Source organism: Saccopteryx bilineata, chromosome 2 (assembly GCF_036850765.1).
Source record: "Saccopteryx bilineata isolate mSacBil1 chromosome 2, mSacBil1_pri_phased_curated, whole genome shotgun sequence".
Classification (NCBI taxonomy): Eukaryota; Metazoa; Chordata; class Mammalia; order Chiroptera; family Emballonuridae; genus Saccopteryx; species Saccopteryx bilineata.
Genome location: NC_089491.1, coordinates 48,750,834 through 48,770,504, shown reverse-complemented (window position 1 = coordinate 48,770,504; position 19,671 = coordinate 48,750,834). Strand labels below are relative to the sequence as shown.

The following is a 19,671-nucleotide window of genomic DNA, read 5'->3' as shown; positions in this document are numbered from 1 at the left end:
CTCTCTAAATACAAGTCTGGAATATGACATCAATGGGAAAACTAGGGAAATCTGTCTATAATTTGATTCATAATACATACATTTATGTTAATTTTTTGGTTTAGATAAAAATCTATGATTCTTTAACATTAATAGAAGCTGTATAAAGGCTGTATAGGAACTGCCCTGACCAGCTGGCTCAGTGGATAGAGCATCTGCCTGGTGTGTGGACGTCCTGGGTTCAATCCCCGGTCAGGGCACACATGGGAGGCAACCATCTGTGTCTCTCCCCCTCCCTCTCCCCTTTCTCTCTCTTCCTTTCCCTTAGAGAATGGCTTGACTGGTTCGAGCATCGACCCCAGAAGGGGGTTGCCAGGTGGGTCCTGGTCAGGGCACATGTGGGAGTCTGTCTCACTATCTTTCTTCTTCTTACTTAAAAAAAAAAAAAAAAAGGTTTTATAGGAACTCCTTTCACATTTAGTAGAAATTTAATTCCTCAAACTCTTTAAATACATACTCAGATGACTAAATAGTGGTGTTCTAGGTGGCAGGGGTGCAGAGAGGCCTGAGGTTGGTGTCTTCATTTCAGAGTCAGAGACTCTCATTGCAAATCAGATCTTCTTATTCATAAAAAGATGAGTAAATGTATATACTGTTACAAGGCAACCTATGCCTGTGAATGATACATAGAGTTCTGTAAGGTAGCAGGCACATGGGGTTTTGGGGAAGTCTTTGCAGAGCAGGTGAAACATGAGCTGAGTTGGGATAGTTGAGTGCAGCTTAAGTTAGATAAGGAATGGAGAGGTTGTTCTGAGAAACAGGAGATGACATGAATTTCCAAAAATTGTCCATGGTGATGTAGGTTGGGTTCACTGGAATGGAAATAAGCGAATAGAGACTTGTAATTGAAGTAGGGGGTGTAAGTATGGTAGCAGTAGAAGTACAAGAGATTATTTGAGAATTGACAGGTATCTGTGATTCTGGATTGAGGAGCATGGACAATAAAGAAGAATTGATGATGACTGAGAGATATCTTGACCCAGTGGCAGTTACTTAGGTAGGGGCTTTGTGTTAAACATGTTCAGTTTCAGAAAATGCTGGCTTGCCAAGTAGAACTGTCTGGCAAGAAGTTAGGCCGGGGAATACTGGAGCATGGGAGAGGAGCAAAGAGTTTGGATCTCCTCCTCTGCAGTGAGCAAGAGGAGAGAAACCCAAGGAGAGCTAAGGGACAGAGGCAGTCAGAGAGGTGCAGAGCCCTGGGGACCGCAGCCCTCCTGAGGCAGTGAGGGTAGGGGCTGCCAGGAGGGCTTGCTGGTCACGGCTGCCAGTTTGCCAGAGAGAAAACTGAAACCTGGAAGTAACTGCTGGCCTAATAGTCATCAGTTTTATGAGAATGATGGGCTCCTGAGTCCCAGTGATTGGGGATGAAAGAGTAAGGAGTGTGTGTGTGTGTGAACACAGAGGGCGTTGTTGAGAAGTGGAGACAGCAAATCTGCTTCTCAAAGAAGTTTGGCTGTGCGAAGACAAGGGCAGTAGCTGAAGATGGCAAAAGAAGATTATTTTAATTAAATTTAAAAGCATTTATCAAGTGCCAATTAATGTACAAGGCGGCACTATATGAGGGGCAGTGGGGGACACAAAAAGTGATTGAAATCTGGTGTTTTTCCCTCTGGGAAAAAAAATGCTACCTCAAGTTCTTCTGGCATTTGATAGGCAGTTCATTTCATCTTAAGTAGCAGTGTGTTAGGGGCCGTGGTACTAAACTTGCAAGCAGACTGATGAAATCAGTGACAGAGCAGCTGAAGGCGAGGAAGAGAGATGTAAACCAAAAGAGCAATGAAACGAGGAGGGAACAGAGATGCTGCTGCCTGTGCAGGTGAGGCAGGGCCGGCCATGGTGGGAAAGGGCCCCTCCTCTAAGGCACGGAGGAGGAAGTAGTGTGAAACTATTTGAGGTGGAATAGAGCACAAGTGAGGAGCCCAGGAAGCCTCACTGTGAATGGCCTGTGCAGCAGACAGGGTGGGAGTATATTTCCTGCCTCTGACAAGTTCCTGGTCAGATGGAAAAATGGGGCTGTTGGTGCTTATTTTTTGTACTATAAGAGAAGAATAAAAGTGGAACACCTGGGTCTTTGAAGGTATTATTTTTAGCTAAGGGTTTTGTTGTTTTCTTTTTTAATGTCTAAAGAAATAGACAAGTTTTTAAATTGCTCAGCTATTATATGAATGTCACAGTGCCTTTTAGTCAACCAGAGTTTGTGTCAGATGTAGAGTCTCATAGAGCTTTGGAGTCTAGGAAAAGTGATGAGAGACAAGTATGCAGGCTCTTAACGAACGCTTGCCAATTGAACTCTGCTCTGAGATGGAGGGAACCCACGCGCCTGACCCGTACACACACCGCGTTCGGGGGTTTAGAGGAGAAAAGGAATTGAAGCAATTTTCTGGCAATTTCCGTTGAACAAGGTCTTGAAATAAATTTGCCATATATTTACCTTGAAAGCCTTGTTTTTTTCATGGACGTTATTTTTAACACATTTAAAAAATGTGATTGTGTGCTCACAGTGTTTGGTCACAGCTAAATACATAACAGGACGTAAGGAACTATGGATATGATTTTGGCCGCCCAAATGAAGAAGTACGTTGTTGGACTGGGCGGTGTGGGCCTGGCGGGGGTAGTATCTGGACCCTTGTGCCGAGTTTTCCATTCTCGGTATGTCAGCTTGCCCTGGAAGTGTTAGTGCTTTATTACAATATTTTAAGTGCACATAGCCAGAAAATAGGTGGTCAGTTGGAGAAAAGAGCTAGTAATTAAGTGCTAAGCGCAGACTTTTATAGTCTGACACAGGAAGATGTAGAGTGGAAGAGGAAGGAAGTAAAAGTGATTTGGGGTGGAGAAAAAAATGTTCGCTTTTCTTCTTTGGAGTACGTACTTTCTTTAAAAATAAAAGCATCTCAGGATTCTTTTTATCAGTGAAGGGAAGCAGAATTTACTGCCCCACACATTTTTTAATAAGCTAATTTCTGAAGTCCTGTGTAGAAAAGTAGAAGGGACTATTGGGCTATCACAGGGCGGGCCTGATGAGTGCTTTATTTAACAGCAGAAATTAAAATATGAGCACCACAGAATCTACAGAATTTTTCAGCACTTGTTCTCAGCACATTGTTAATAAGCAGGGTCTCAAGTTGGAGGGATTTCTGTTGAGGGAAATAGTAACTCGGCATCTCCTGTTATCCGCCCCCTTCTGCGGGAGGAGGCAGCAGGGCCTGCCCACAGCCAGGCTGCATGCAGCCTCGAGCTTGATGTGGCCTCTGCTGAGGTCAAGCACTCCCATTCCAGCCTCTTGAGGGCTTTCTCCATGTGTTGCCAGTGTGCTGGTAAAAATGACTTTAAACTCTTGTCAGCACAGTTACTGGTGCATGCATCCCGGTCCCACTCAGATAAACCTGTCACAACACAGAAGCGGCTGCCGGAGAAGAGTACAAGGGCAGGCCTCGAGCTTTTCACTCGAGCATCACTAAACGTGCACGGAGTGCCCAATTATTTCAGCATTATTGAGCAAGCCTGCAGGAGGACCCAAGCCTTGCTACATTAGATTTTCTTTAGTAATTTGCTCAAGTACCGCTGAGGACACTTAAAGGGGCTTAAAAACGGTGGCTGCAACCAGTTTCCTTTTCTGGGTTGTTAATTCAGGTTTTCTCTTTCAAATTAACTCTCACTGCATGCTGTGCAGTGGTTCTGGGAGAACTGTTTAACACTAATTTTCTCAATTTTCAGCTTTTTTTTGTTCAACATAACTGCTTTAACAGTTAGTCACGTATATGTTTTGATTTGAAATGCATGATAATACAGCCTTAGGTTTTGGAGAACTAAATCTAGATACTTTTTATTAAAGAAATCTGAATTTCAGCTATTAAAAGTTACTTCAGTAATTTCACTATTTAAAAAATTAAGTTACTTACAGCACATTGCAAAACCCCCTGAGTAATAAAGGACAGCATTTCTCTACTATACATCTCTCTCCCTCCCCTTTAAAAAATATTTATATATATATATGTGAAGGTTAGACCTTTCTCTCATGGGTTCTGGGTTTTCCATGATCTTGTTATTTGTCTTTTCTCTCCTTTTATTTGGGTGGCGGGAGGTACAGATCTGTGGAACAAGTTCAATATCTTTGTCTGGTTTCTCACAGCAGCAACAACTCCAGGCCCAGCATTTATCACATGGACATGGTCTGCCTGTGCCTCTGACCCCACACCCTTCGGGACTTCAGCCCCCTGCCATTCCACCCATTGGTAGCAGTGCCGGCCTTCTGGCCCTCTCCAGTGCCCTGGGAGGCCAGTCCCACCTTCCAATTAAAGACGAGAAGAAGCACCATGACAATGATCACCAAAGAGGTGAGCTATCCAGGATGCCAGCCTGATATAACCTACCTGCTGTTGATGCCATTGTTTATTCTGTGTCTCTCTCTGGGTTTAATTTTACCATTGACTAAAAAAAGGATTTCTGCTGGAAGGTAAATTAATTATTGGAAGACGTCTTCTACCAAAAGATACCCTAGTGTAGTGGTTGGCAAGAGTGAAGGCACTTGTCAAAGGCAAAGCGTTCTGTTTCCTGGTTATTGCCTTTGATCCCTTGCTACTGTCTCCTATGTTCCCCAAGTCTAAGTCAGTAAGGAAATCTCACGCTGCTCTGTGTTTGAAATAGTGTCATTAATAGATAATTTTGACCAAATCTATTTTGGGGAAAGACTGATAAAGGCTTACTTTATAGTTTTGACAGAACCAATTATTTATAAATCATATCAGTCTCTATATAATGCAGTGAAAAATCTCACAAGTAAAAAAACAATTTTAGTAGTCTTAGTAATTGAGAAAATACAGTCCAAATTAGTGAAATCTGTTGGTTTAACTATTTCTCTCACTCAGTCTGATTAGAATCATGAAATTAACTAATTTCTTTCTATAAGAATACAATTGTTTGTGCAGTGTAATTGATTTAAAGGCCAGTTCTGCTGCTTCTGGGTTGGTTTCCTCCTGCTACTAAAGTAGATGGTGGTGCAGAGACCTTTGAAGTGACCATATGTTTGTCACAAAACTAATAATCTTTATTAGTTAATGTCAGAAAAGCAAATAAAGTCTCTCCCAGCATTTCTTTGTGGGAATTTACTTAGCACATGGGTGGTTCGTTGGTTCGAAGGGTGTGGCTTATAATTAAAACCTTTATCTACTCCTGTTACAGTGTCATTAGCCATGAATTATAATCCTGGGTAAATGGTATTTATCACATAAAATAAATTTCCCATCTCTGATGTTGGAAGCACTATAATAATTTGTTTTCCAGTTATCTTAATGCTACGGTTCAGAGCTAAGGCATGATTGTAAACACGTTGGTAAGTGGGAAATTTGATAAGGAATATGAATAATAGGAATATCCAGCTTAGGTTTCCGAAATTTTGTCAAAGGAAGATTGGCGCTTTGTGAATCTGGTCAAGTAGTATTAATAATTAACTCTACAGCAAAGTTGACATCTGTGCCATTTATTATTTAGCAGAGATCAGGTTTGATGAATGTATGATTTTATGTAAACTAACTAGTACTCTTCTTTTCTCCTTCTTCCTACCACTTGGTCCACGTGTGGTGTTGCTGTTTGGCCTGTAGACAGAGACTCCATCAAGGTAGGACTAACCTTCACAGGCGAAGGAATGGATTTTAAAGGGGCTCAGAGTGATCTGAGCAAATCTAGTAATGGATTCTTCGAGATTTAGAGAATGAGTTGGTGGGCCTTCACCAAACAGTGTTAGACTGCATTTCTGGATTACTTTCAGTTATGTGGTTGAGACTTTTTAAAATATTGGTGCCATTTCTCTACCAGAATTAGATTTGTAGGCCAAGATTGAATTATAAGATCTGGCTTGCATTGCTCATTTTATTATGTCTTGCCATGTGGGAAAAACAAATAACTGCTTTTCTTCAGGCTTTGGATATAAGATAAATAAATAATAAAGAAAAGAAGTAAATAAATTGGTTTATAAGGAAATACACATTAGTCTTGTATTTTGGGAAGCAATTTTATACTATGAAACTCTTTATGAAAACATTTGTTTAAAAGCATTTTTCTTCACCAGGGAGAATTTTTTTTTTTTTGGTTAATAATATCTTGGTTTCCAATATAACAAGTTATTTTTTACATCTGTTTTACCAGCCTTCTGTATCTCTTTATAGATAAGTTTTCAGGAAAGTGGAAAAGTAATTAGGGCCTAGTGATTTGGATGCCTGAATTTATACAGTAAGCAAATAACAAAAACAGGCTGTGACAGCAGGAAATGAGTAAAATGTGAAAATTGCTTGATCACTTTTGAGCTAAGAACAATGTAAATCTGCTGATTATGCATAATTGTATTGCGTATGCCACTGTGTCTTGCGTAGATTAGGAAGGAAAGGATAGTTTGCAAGCATTGGTCAAAGTGCAGATGCTGTCTCTTTTCTTGTATTTTACAGTTGAATGTTTTGGAGCACAGGTAGTTAGATCTCTTGCAGATTTTAATGAAATTAAGTATATGAAGACTAAAATCTTCCCTGGGAACCATCTGTGCTGTCACTTTGAATGCCTCTTTATTCCTGTCTTTTTACAATAAAAGGGAAGTAAGGTTTTTCCCGGAGCCCTTAAATAATGGAAAATAAAAATTAATCTGTTTTACCCTTCAAGACTCTTTGTAATTTGAAAGGGCATCTGCACACGCATAGAAATGTCAATATTTACAATTGGAACTGCACACATTGAATTATTTAATTATGAATTTATAGTTGTGTATTTTGTTGTATAATATGCGTATCACTATCTAGATTAAAAGGCATTCTTAGAGTGTAGTGAATGTTCCACCTGTGTGTACTTAGGAAGTAGTAAGTAAATGCATTGACCAGGATTAGCTGATAGCAGCCATTGGAAAAAGCCTGTCTAGTTATTCTGAGACCATAATATAAACATTCCCTGACTTCTTAATGATAAATACATACCTTTAGGCAGGCCAGTGAACTAAACAAAAACCGCCTCTCCTATCCCACTCCCAGAAGACTGGGAAAATATTTATTACACTCCAGTGCACACTTTTGTGTCAATTACATTTTATATTCCCTCACGCCAGAGAAGGGTATATTTTGAAATCTTGTATAATCATTCAGTATGAGTCTGGGAGTGAGTTCTATATACCTAGAAGCCGGGGGAAAAAGAAAAAGGAAATAGAGGTGGGTGATTTGGGCTTGATTTATTATGTAACAGTAGCTTTCAATATATTTTGGGAGACTCCATTTTCAGATTTTAAGCTTTGTTGTGTCACATTTGGAGCGGTCCTATGGCTTTGCTAGGTGAAATAGTTTGCTTTTTTTCGTAACTGTGTTCTGTGATGCTCAGAGAAGCAGTTCCATTGATCGTTCTCATCCTCTTGTAAGTGGTTCCTGGTTAAGAGTGCCTTTTTATGATTGTCTGCTCTGTGATTTGAGACGGATTTTATCAGCCAGAGCGTGCCAGTTGCCTGCAGCTGGAGTCAGGCTTGTATGAAATAATTTATTCATGCAGGATAATGCTCTTTAACATTTAACAGGTAATGAACGTGACATAAATTTCCTTCTTGCTTTTAATTTTTCCCTTTCCTCTTCTAATGTGCAAACAGGCAGCACTGGTACTCTAAATAATAAGTAATTTTTGGCCATCTGTCAAAGGGAAATTTCAATACAAATTTAAATTAATGGTGCCTGAAATTTTTTATAGCTCCTCTAAAAGCCTCTAATGTGCAGAAAATTCTGAATCTGCTGGTAGTAATTAGTGTTGCATGTAATGAGGATGTGGGCAATGTTATACAGCCCCAGTGTAACATTTTGATATGGTAGCAAAATTTTGATTTATACAAGGTTGTGGATATTTTAATTGTGAGAGACACTTTAGAATGTTTTCTTGACATTACAGATTATTAAACAGGGCAACTTTCAGAATAGCTCATAAAATATAAATTTGAACTTAATGTATAGATTCAGTAATTAAAGTGCTTTACCTTTAGGTGTCAAGTAAAATGAAAGAAATTTTCCTGTTAAAATGTCGGGCTTTTTTCTTTCTCTCCCCCCTTGGAAGTTCTGTGGCCACTAAAACCTCATGCTATTGGTTTTACTGATCTTGTCTATAGCTCCAGTAGCCAGGTTCATTCCTAAGCCTATAATTTGAAGACCTGTATCTGAAGTTTTTCAATAGTGGTGGAGAATATAAATATGGACCTAAAGGAGAAAGCACTATCAGAGGCCAAGAAACCAGAATGATGTGTGTTCTAGGGTTGTTGACAACTAACTGCTTGTCACTGGCTATTTAGTGGTTTCTTGTGCCCAACAGTTAACCCCAGCTTTGGGGGCTGAAAATGGCAAATGGAGCAGGACCTGATCCACTCTCATGCATAGTGGTGGAGTGGAAAGTCCAAAGGTCTCCAAAACTGGTTCTCACTTCTCTTTCCTGGGTGGGAGCTTTCTCACATCTTTCTGTAGTGTTTAGAACCATTTCTCTTCTCCGATGAAAAGACAGGTGAAACCAAGAAGATGTGTTCTGCCCTCACTCCTGCTGAGGGCTGAAAGGTAGCAGTTGGTTGGCTACAGAGTGGTGTCAAAGAGGACATTACCACATGCTGCCAGTTGCTTCCCATTTGCTTGAGGTACCCGTTGATGAAGATGAGTCATTAGTTATATCACTGTCAGTTTTCATCTGAGTGGCTGGGATGAGGATAATGATGCAGAGCTGTGAAGGACAAATTAGGTAAAACTTGGTAGAGATTTAAAGTTGAGAAATTAGTCTGATTACCCTGCCCCTGATGTCTACGCAGTTTCAATACCAGCTGTATTTCAGTGTATGTTCTATGTAGAGGACTAAAACATAAAAACATCATTTATTGCTTTTCTTGTCTCTTTAGTTATTCTGTGTTGGCGATAAAGGTCTGTCAGTGGGGAATTAGACTAAAGCTTTTTTTTTGTTTGTTTTAGCAAGAGAGAGACAGGAACAGATGGGAACAGATAGGAAGGGAGAGAGATGAGAAGCATCAGTTCTTTTTTTTTTTTTTTTTTTAATTTTTTATTTATTCATTTTAGAGAGGAGAGGGAGAGACAGAGAGAGAGAAGGGGGGAGGAGCTGGAAGCATCAACTCCCATATGTGCCTTGACCAGGCAAGCCCAGGGTTTCGAACCGGCAACCTCAGCATTTCCAGGTTGACGCTTTATCCACTGCACCACCACAGGTCAGGCACATCAGTTCTTCATTGCAGCACCTTTGGTGTTGATTTTCTCATATGTGTCTGACGGGTGGGGGGGCTCCAACTTAGACAGTGATCCCTTGCTCAGTCCAGTGATTTGGACTCAAGCCAGAGAGCATATCATGTCTATGAGTCCGCGCTCAGGCCAGATGAGCCCGTGCTCAAGCTGGATGAGTTCATGTTTAGGCTGTCAACCTTGGGGTTTTGAACCTCGGTCTTCTGCGTCCCAGGCTGATGCTCTGTCTGCTGCGCCACTGCCTGGTCAGGCAGACTTAAGCTTTTTTTATGTTCAAATTGAAGTATATGATTCAGACCGAGAAAGAACTTTTGCTCTTTTAGTTGGGTGTTACTGATGAAAGTGGGTTTTTAACCTGAATTAACAGAATGATTCCTTCTGTTTGCCTCCTCATTTTGTAAAAGGACTAAATTGTAAGGGTTGTATTGCAATACTGGTGTGACCTGTGTGGCTTGGTCCACCCACCCCATTTTTCCTGTCTCAAAGGATGTGAATCTGAAAGAGTGTTCCTTTCGTATGCTTAACCAACCCCTTGCATGTGCCATGTGGGAGACCAGCAGGAAAGACACCCCTTGAGGGGTGAGGGGGGCAGTAGGAGAGGGATAGCCCTGGAGGTAGAAGAACTAAGTCTAGATTTGCATGTACATGTTGGTGATGAACAGTTTAGTTAAGTTTACCAATAATTAAGGGAGTAAAATGTTTAGAAATATATTGCTGATCATCAATAGAGTTCTTTGTGTATCCTTTAACCTTAAACACAGACGTGTTTTTCAAATTCAACTCTACTTTCTAAGCATAGCTTCCAAATTATATTTTAAAGTTGGGTTTTTAAAATACACTAAGTAAAATTATTTCCTTAAGAGGTGTTGTCCCTGTTTCCCAACAGAGTGAAGTTCTCTCCCACTAAATTTTTAACTCCTTGAAGGCAAAAATCTGATCTTCTTTGTGTAACTACATAGAGGGACAAAGCAAGAATTAGCTTGAGAAGAGAATTGTAATAGAATTGGGAATACCCTGACTCTGCTAGGGACCCTCTCTTTCTCTGGGTGAACTGGGTCAATGGGCAGGTCACCTGACTGCCACGATCTCTAAGCTGTTACTCTAGCTAGGCATTTTTTAAGGCATTTGGAATGTAGATGTTTTCTTATGTTATTCAGTCCCACCTTAGAAATGACTTTTAGAATAAAACTTATACCAAAGGGTATGTTTCAGCAATAAAGTTGGCCATACCATTGGCCAAATAAACACAATGGTACTTATATTTCGTTTTGGGTGTTGGGTTGTAGGGGACTAGTTTAATCTTTTAAATTATGCCTTTTAAGCATTTAATGTTTAACTCCACTTCAGTTTTCCAAATTAAGATGGTAATTTGAAGTTAACTATTTTGGCACTACTGTTACTTTTTAGTTGTTTGTAGAGGTATTTGTTTCTACCATATATTTTACTGTTTAGAGCAGGGGTCCCCAAACTTTTTACATAGGAGCTAGTTCACTGTCCCTCAGACTGTTGGAGGGCCGGACTATAAAAAAAAATATGAACAAATCCCTATGCACACTGCACATATTTTAAAGTAAAAAAAACAAAACGGGAACAAATACAATATTTAAAATAAAGAGCAAGTAAATTTAAATCAACAAACTGACCAGTATTTCAATGGGAACTATGCTCCTCTCACTGACCACCAATGAAAGAGGTGCCCCTTCCGGAAGTGCGGCGGGGGCCGTAGTTTGGGCACCCCTGGTTTAGAGTTACCTTATCAAAGACCATTAGGAAGTTATATTCTGTGGGTTTATGAGGCAGTACTTAGTTCCGTATTAATTGATACCTGCCTCTAGGCATGTAAGCTGTGAAATGTAACAGGTGCCCTAATTCCTGAAAATACCTTGTAATCGTTTGTTTGTTGAACAGAGGAGTAAATATCTTTAGGGCATAGCTGGTCCTCAGGTGCTGAGTGAGCATGAATGGTTTAATGATGTGATTGAGAGAGGCTTGCTTGTTTCCTGAGCCCTCCTCCTGCCCCGGTGGCCAAAGCAGAATAAATATTAATTAACAGGGGCAGGCTGGTTGTGGGGTCTGCCTTCAGTTGTTTTTTGACAAAGGTGGTTTAATTCTTTTCCTCCATAAACAAACCCTCTTAGTTACAACACACATTTTCATCCTGATGTTTAATGTCTTTAATTTTCTTAATTAGAATGCATTTCTTCTCTTGCAAAAATATTATACACCATAAAATTTCTATGTAATTGGCACTTGAATTTCACATTTGCTTCTCAAAATGTAGCTACTTCTTCCAAAAGAATTCTAAAGAATTGTTCACCTTCTCTCTCTCTTTTTTTTTTTTTTTTTTTTGTATTCTTATACTGACATTTTCCCATAACCCACTCTGGGAAAATCATAAAATCACCCAGGGGGAAGCTTATTACTCTTACTGAACAAAGTTAATATTACTTGAAGTTGATCAGATTCATTATTCAGAACTAGTCCATTTATTTCTGCATGTAATAAATTATACAGTCTTTAAAAAAAACATTTTAAGCTTCAAGTACTAGTATTATAACTTTAACTGCTGTTTCTGTGTGAGAGTTGGAATTGGTGGGTAAGCCCCCCTCTGCTGGGTTCAGGGATGGGTGCCTCCAGCATTGCTTCCCGAGAAACAGGAAACCAGCACGCGAGCGTCAACCACTCTGGCGCAGTCGCCTTCTCCCCTCACGCTGTTTGATGTTCCAGCCCCTCCTCGGCCACTAAATGTTCACAAGAAGCTTACTCTTTCCTGTCTTTCACCACCCTCTCCTTGACTGAATGGCAGGCAGTGAGGTGGAAGTTAGAATGTCTTTAGTATTGTCGTAAGTAACTGTAAGATATGACCATCGTGTAAGCTTGAGGAATTCTTTTTTATGGAAATGAGCTCATTAATTAATTGTATCATACCTTAAAGATTCTTGAGTTACTTCAACCAAAATTGATACTTTTTCAGTTTGCTGCATGTTCAAATGTAAGGATGGAGGAGGTAGGAGATAAACGGGCAGTGTGCCGCTCAGTGAGAGAGAAGTCAGTAGAACCACATAATAACGCCTCAGTTTTGTTTGTTCTTCCTTGTGGTCATTTTAATAATTCTAGAAATTTTTGAGTATTACATTCATTTATTTTTCTTTAAACTTCTGTTTTCTTGAGCGACATTTGGCCTTTTGAACAACAAAATAAAATTGGAAATGCTAATGTTTTGAGCCAACTAAAGGAGGAAAATAAAAATGTCACCATGGTAACAAAGCTGCTTTCTAGATGGTTTCCTAAGATATGCCTGAACTAGAAGCAGATGTCTGATTTGAGAATCTTGCCTCCTTCAATGTAAACAAATAACTTCTGGGCAGGTGTTAGAAATAATATGGAAATCCTATTAAGGGGCCCTGGGTTCCTGTCAGTCAGGAAGCCCATGCCACAAAAGGGCTGGTTGTCACATAAAGGAGCAGAGTAAATTCTCATTAGGCTTGAGCTTTTCCCAGGAAATGATTGTCTCGGTGTGTTCTTTCTCCTGTGACTCTGAATGTAAGCTGTTGCTTCTGCTGCTCTATTCACTGGTTTTATTTTTCTCCTCTTCATTCCAGATCATCCCTCGCCCTGCCAGCCCCATTCTCCCTCTCAGCCACCCCTTCCCTTTAGATTAACACTTGATCTGTACTACTGCTCTGAGAGTTGTGACATTTGTGATTTTAACCTCCCACCCTGTGTGGGGGACGGGAGGGGGGTCAGTCTTTATCCCTGGGCCCTTTGGACAAAGAACCAGGCCTCTGAGGCTGCATGCTGAGAGCTGTTTGGAACTGGCGCAGCGAGGAGGGGCGGCAGCCGCAGTCCTGAGGTGCTGGTCTGTGGACATGGACTTGGAGTTACATTTTTTATGAATTAAGCAGAAACTATAAAAACATGGAGAGACAGCTTTTTATGAACTTTTAAAAAGCTGCCTAGTTGTCTGGTAAGCCTCTAAAACTGCACTGTCCATCCAATACATTAGCCACTGGCTACGTGAAGCTATTTAAATTTAAATTAGTTTAAACCAGGGGTAGTCAACCTTTTTATACCTACCGCCTACTTTTGTATCTCTGTTAGTAGTAAAATTTTCTAACCACCCACCGGTTCCACAGTGATGGTGATTTATAAAGTAGGAAAGTAACTTTACTTTATAAAATTTATAAAGCAGAGTTATAGCAAGTTAAAGCATATAATAATTACTTACCAAGTACTTTGTGTCGGATTTTTGCTAAGTTTGGCAGAATAAATCTTTATAAGACAATTTACTATAGTTAAATCTATCTTTTTATTTATACTTTGGTTGCTCCACTACCGCCCACCATGAAAGCTAGAACGCCCACTAGTGGGCGGTAGGGACCAGATTGACTACTACTGGTTTAAATGAAATAAAATTTAAAAACCCAGTTTCTCAGTTGAATTAGCCACCTTTCAAGTGCTCAGTAGCCGCATGTGGCAGTGGTAACTACCATATCAGTGCAGATAGAGGACATCCCCATCATCATAGAAAGTTCTTTTGGATAGAGGAGACTTGGACCTGATAAGCTTACTGGTTCTGCTGTTCCATCTGGTAAAAACCAGTGACCAGTTATAAAGCGGGTTCTTCCCGATGCCTAGAGAATAAGGGACATGTGTGTATTTCAGGTTTTAGCTTCTCTTCTGCTCAGGCGTGGATGATAAGGTTGGCTGCACTAATATAGTGATCTTTAAATAGTTGTAGGTGTTTTTTTTTCTTGTGGAACTGGTTGAGCGGTGTAACGTGTGTCTTTCGAAAATGGACCCCCAGGAGATGCATTTTAATGTTTCTCAATAGAAAGTTGAAGCAGTTTGGAGGAGGTGTGGTGGTAGTAGGGGGGTTTGGAGACTATGCATAATGATGCTCTTTATAATACTCAGAAGGTTAAATGTGGATAAACACAAAACAAGGCTTCAGAAAAGCTACACTATTATTATGCAGCATTTTTCGGACTATAGTCCCCGAGACGCACTTCATAAAGCCAATAAATCGCGCACTGGTGGTCTCCCGTTGCCTTAGCAACGGACCATGGGGCACAGTGTATGTGAAATGCATGAACATCTGTGAATTAATCTTTTTTAGTTTGTTCTTTTCTTGGCACTGATTGGGCCACTTGGGCTTGTGCCTGTGCCACCGTGTGTAGGGGAGTAATCTGGGGCAGTCCCCAGGGCCGTGCCCTAAAGTGGCTGGTGGAATGGCAAGTGAAGGGAGATTCATCCTGGTAGTGCATTCAGCAGTGGAGAGATTTGGCCTGACAGCATTCTCAGTGGGACATTATTAGCTTACTTTCGGTGCATGGGGAAATGAATAAAATTTTTTCTGGTAAATCTGCGCGTTATTGGGTTTATTGGGCTGCCTTGAAAAAATAATCTTTAGAGAAAATTGAAGTAATCACTTGTGTTTATACCACAGTTATCAGGACTTGAAAGGTCTCTGAGTTACATTCTACACCTTTGCCCCAGCCTCCACCCTGGGATTATAACCAAACCATATTGGACTAATCTGAATGAGATGCCTGAATTGGATCCTTTAGCTGGGGTAAATCTGGTAGTGTCCTAGTCTGACCTTATTTGGAGAAATTTTAAACTACTGGTGACATTTTTGCCCTAGGGAGAATAGAGCAAACTATGACTAAGTAGAGAAGCATTCAGGCGCAATACTGGGTTAGTTACTCCCCCACTCCTAACAGGATTGTCCTCAGTTCTTCCCTTTCCTGCCCCTCCCCCCATTCTCAAACTGGTACCCCTCCCTCCAGACTGTGGCACCACTACAGACCTTGTGTTCAGTTCCTCCTGTTGCTGCCAGATGCTCACTTGTAAACTGTTTTGCTCACCCTTGTTATTTTCAATTCCCTTCTCTCTTCTTCCTTTTTTTTTCTCCTTCTACTCTTTTTTTTCCTCTCCTTGCATTCTTCTTTAGGAGTCAACCCTGTTTCTTGGAGGAAAGACAGAATATTGCATTTGCAACATCTCATGCTGAATGTAGTCCATATATTTAATATTTAGGGTGAGAACTTTCTTTAATAAATGTATTAAGACGAAAGTGTGTGCGGCACACTAGTCCATTTGCTTTGCTTGATCATGATTAATATTGAGGGGCGTTTAAGTGGGAAGGACTGCTTGTCGACCTGTACATGTTTTCCAGTGCATATTCAAAAGACACAGCTGTGCCTCTAGCTGAGAGGTTTTTCTGATTTTCTAGTAGACAACTAACCAAAAATTATTATTTTAATGGTTTCTGACTTTAGAACCTGTCGGTGTTGATAGATGAACTTGAAAATTGAGCAGTGCAGTCTAAATGAAATATTTAAAGTTAGTCAGTAGATACTGATTTGGCTGCTGGAGGGCAAATAGGCCCGCTCTGCATCCTTGGGGGCAGGTAGTAAAGATTAGATACAATTCCTTCTCTCAAATCACTTTCCTATTAAAGTATGGAACTGAGACATGCTGCCCTCTGAGTAGAGAGAAATATATTAATGGATTGTTCCTCTTCATTTCTCTGAGCTTCCGGTTAGTCCTAATTTCTTTTAAAATGTGCATAAAAAACTAGTTTATGGTCATTGGAGAACTAGCTTCTGAAGGCAGCCTTCCCAGGAAGCTTCCAGGGCTGATGTGCAAATACATGCAAACAGGGAACCTCTAGCAAACACTGCCGGCCACGCCAGTGGTAGCTTTTTGTGGACACCCAACCTTGAGGGTGCCTTTTACTGGCGTCCAAACAGTGTTTTGTAGGAATCAGCGAAACAAAATATTAGTATCAGACTTATGGATGTTTGAGCCCCAATCCCCTCATTTGCTTTTCAGATGGTTTCTCTGATTAAAAAAAAGTTTTCTGTTGCTGCTCTCAGTAAATAGCCCCATCTCTATTCAGATAAAATTAGATTCTTTCAGGTACCAACTTTCTAGAAATACAACACTTACAGGCATCATTAGAAATCTTTAAAAGGAAGTAGAATTCTCAAGTTGAGTTTTTCATGTCATGGACTAGGGGTATTTGTTTTTCCAAAGTACAATTTCTTTATGCCCTAAACTAAAAATTCTTAGACACTCATAGTAAGAAGTTAAAATTCCGCAGTGGTACGTGGCAGTGCGTAAACTGGCTGGAGTGAGGACTGGGAATGAGTTTGAATGAGTTTGCATCTTGGCTGTTTCCTTCATCTGTGTACAACAAAGGGCGTTGAAAGCAGTAATTTTGTGGCCTGACCTGTGGTGGCGCAGTGGATAAAGCGTCGACCTGGAAATGCTGAGGTCGCTGGTTCAAAACCCTAGGCTTGCCTGGTCAAGGCACATATGGGAGTTGATGCTTCCAGCTCCTCCCCCCTTCTCTCTCTCTCTCTCTCTCTGTCTCTTTCTCTTTCTCTGTCTCTCTCTCTCCCCTCTCTAAAAATGAATAAATAAAATAAAAAAAAATTAAAAAAAAAAAGAAAGCAGTAATTTTGTAATCTGGATGTTGAAGGGCTGGAAAGAAAGGAGAACACAAATAATCTAGAAGGGAAAAGGTCTTGAGCATTCAGATTTGTTATTTCTACTGTATGGGCAAGCTCGGCAAACAGCAGTAGTTCTTAAATTTTATTTTTAACTTTTTTAAACTGTCAATGCCTTTAAAGTCGTTATAGAAATAAAAATGAATATTTTCATTACTGCTGTGGATATATGAAGACAAATGGTATTTAAAGGGAAAAATTCTCACAGGTTTTTCTTAAAGACAGTACTGCAGTGGAGCATTTGGGGGTAGGACTTGTCACAGGAGGCAGAACTGGAGATGATGCCTTCCTGGTGGGATCTGACATCTGTGGGCCTGTAAAGGGTGAAAGTGGAGGCCTGCATATCATATGTTTAAGTATTAAAAAGTTATAAATCCATTAATAAATACACCTTCATGATAGTCTGAAAGGTCAGGTTTGAATCTTCAGTTCTCGGGCCCTGTGCCTTGCTTTCGCTGCGGAAACACGTGTGCTCCCACATTTTCCCTTTTTCTCCCTTCAGAGCTACAGTCACCCCAGCAGCTGCCCTCGGGCCTGGGTGTGCACAGACCAACAGCTTAGTCTACCCTGGAAAGGCCCCAGGAAGATGACTGGATCAGTCCTGAACTTGAGCTTTGGGGCAAGGAATTTCAGGGTCCTGGTACCCAGCTCATGGTCGAGAATGGGTGGGCAGAGAGGGTGTGGGCACATCCCCTTGGTCCTGAGGAGGGACTTAGGATGAGGGCGCAGTTCCCAGGTCAGGGACTTCTCTTGCCAGGCTGTTTGGTTTGTATATGATTTCACAAGCCATACATGTAAGAGGGAAGAAAGGGAAGTGAGGATTTGCAGCTGTGCCATCTCAAAATAATTCTTTATTAAACAAACATCAACATTTTAACTAAAATTTGGCCAGGGAATTGGCATTCTAAAATATAATCTTTAGGAACAAGTACTTTAAAACTCTACTTTTATAACTTGTTAATACTGTACATGTTTAACTATATTTTTAAAATACTCCCAAAAGTCATAAATAAATATTGTAGTTACTGGCAGTGCGTGGGAGAGGGAGGAAAAGATGGTTAAGGGTCATGGTTGTGGGTTGTTCTGATGGCTTAGGACATGGCTCTCCACTCGGCCCTGTCTCCAGTCTGGTCCATAGTGAGCTTCAGTCATAAGTCCTAGTGACAGTGTCAGGCAAGGTTAGACTGAAAAGGATTAGTTGTAAAGACACAGCTTTCTTAGACTAGAGATTATCACTGGGAACTAACTCAGGTCATGATTTCTGTTTTCATTCCTTTCATGTGCTTTCACATGGCAGTTGGACAGCTGGAAGTGTCGTTGAAATATTTGAAGAGCCCCGTTTTAGTAGTTTATGTAGAAAGTTGTTGAATAATTCACATAACAAATGATTAGACAAGCACTTGTCCATCTGACTGAATCATTCTACATGTTTGCCCAAGCAGCAAAGGAGGCACACAGTGTTTCTTCCTCCAGAGGGTATACAGTGGCCGTATTGACCCATCTAGTTATTGGGTTTCAGCCTTTTGTTGACATTGTTGTAAATGAAAGCAGCCCAGACTAGCTCGGAGCAGCTGGGCTGGATAATTGTGAAGGATTCATGCTTGTTGCTGTTACCCCCAGTGTTTGCAGTGGGTTGTTTGCTTTGACTTTTGTTGAACTGTTGACAAAAGAATTAGATACAAATGGGAACAAATAAAGTAGTGAGATGCCAGGAGGGCTTGGCAGGAGTAGGGGTTTTCATTCTGACTTAAATGGGGGATGTCAGAACTTATCTTGATGGGAAATGGAAGGTGTAAAGTAAGAGAGAGAGAGAGAGAGTGTGTGTGTTTTCAGGTACCAAACTGGAAAGTAGTTTGCTGTTTATTACCGTGGCTGAAAGAGGCAAAAGAACTAGGGAGGCCACCATGCCGTATAACCTTAAAAAGCCACGGTATACTTACGCCGTTCAGGTGTGTAGCTGGCCGGGAATGTTGTAACAGAAATACTTTTCTGAATTCCCCCTCCCAAACTTAAAAATTTTTTTTAATAATGCAAGTATTTTGGCTTGGGGAGATGACAGGCATGACGTTGAGGTAGGGAGGATTAAGAAAAACAGTATACACTAAAATAGTATAGCTAGCAAAATGGAAGTCATTTACTGGAACGCTTTTAATTTGGTTTAAACAAAATACTCTTTTGTATATTCAAATGGGGAGTAGCTCAGCTGTTGTGAAGCCAGAAAATTAATGGTATTTTTAGTGAAATAGCAAAAGCATGTCAACAACATAGCTGCAGATGATAATGCTGGCATTTTATTCATGAGGAATTATCAGTGCAGGTTACCGGACAACATAGTGTGACTGAAAATGATTGAGTGTTGGGGAAGCCTCTGTCCTTCTGCTCAATGATTTCAGTTTGCATTTAGGCCTTCCTCCGGCTTCATTTGTGCATGTATTTTCCCTAGTACAAACCAGAATATAGTCTTCTTGTCTGAGGATTGTATGCATATTTCTCCCTTTAAAATTTCTTGGAGTGGAACTTCTCTTTGAGTATTGACTCAGAACCTGCGGAGTGTGTTTTCAATGCACAGATGGTCAGTGGTCAGTGAAGGTGGGTCCGCTTCAGAGAAAGGTCTCTCTGAAGAATTCATCTAATAGGTCTGTGGAAGTTGTCTGAAAGCACTAACCAGCACGCTCACCAGGATGCAATAGATGGATAACAGTCACAGAATTGCCTTCCTTGGCAAGGAAAGGATTTGGAATACATATTGAGGCCAGAAAAATATTTCTAAAACATGGGCAAGGACAGATAGAAACTATATTTAGGAAGTTAAAATGCTTTCTGGGACAGTACGTTTCAGTGATATGATAATTGAAATGTTTACTAAAAATATATTTGAA

At 40.5% G+C, this 19,671-nt stretch overlaps 1 protein-coding gene across 10 annotated transcripts in view; it reads left to right on the top strand.

Moving 5' to 3' along the window:
- Positions 1-19,671, top strand: part of LOC136324324 (transducin-like enhancer protein 4) — a 153,558-nt gene that overhangs the window by 78,600 nt on the left and 55,287 nt on the right. For 5 of the 10 annotated variants that reach the window (XM_066257035.1, XM_066257038.1, XM_066257031.1 and 2 more), the window contains 2 exons: positions 4,172-4,373; positions 5,637-5,653. In XM_066257035.1, coding sequence (XP_066113132.1) covers positions 4,172-4,373; positions 5,637-5,653 — 219 coding nt within the window. Of the gene's footprint in view, positions 1-4,168; positions 4,374-5,636; positions 5,654-19,671 lie in introns of all 10 variants that reach the window. The other 5 variants (XM_066257034.1, XM_066257037.1, XM_066257030.1 and 2 more) reach the window with 1 other exon arrangement.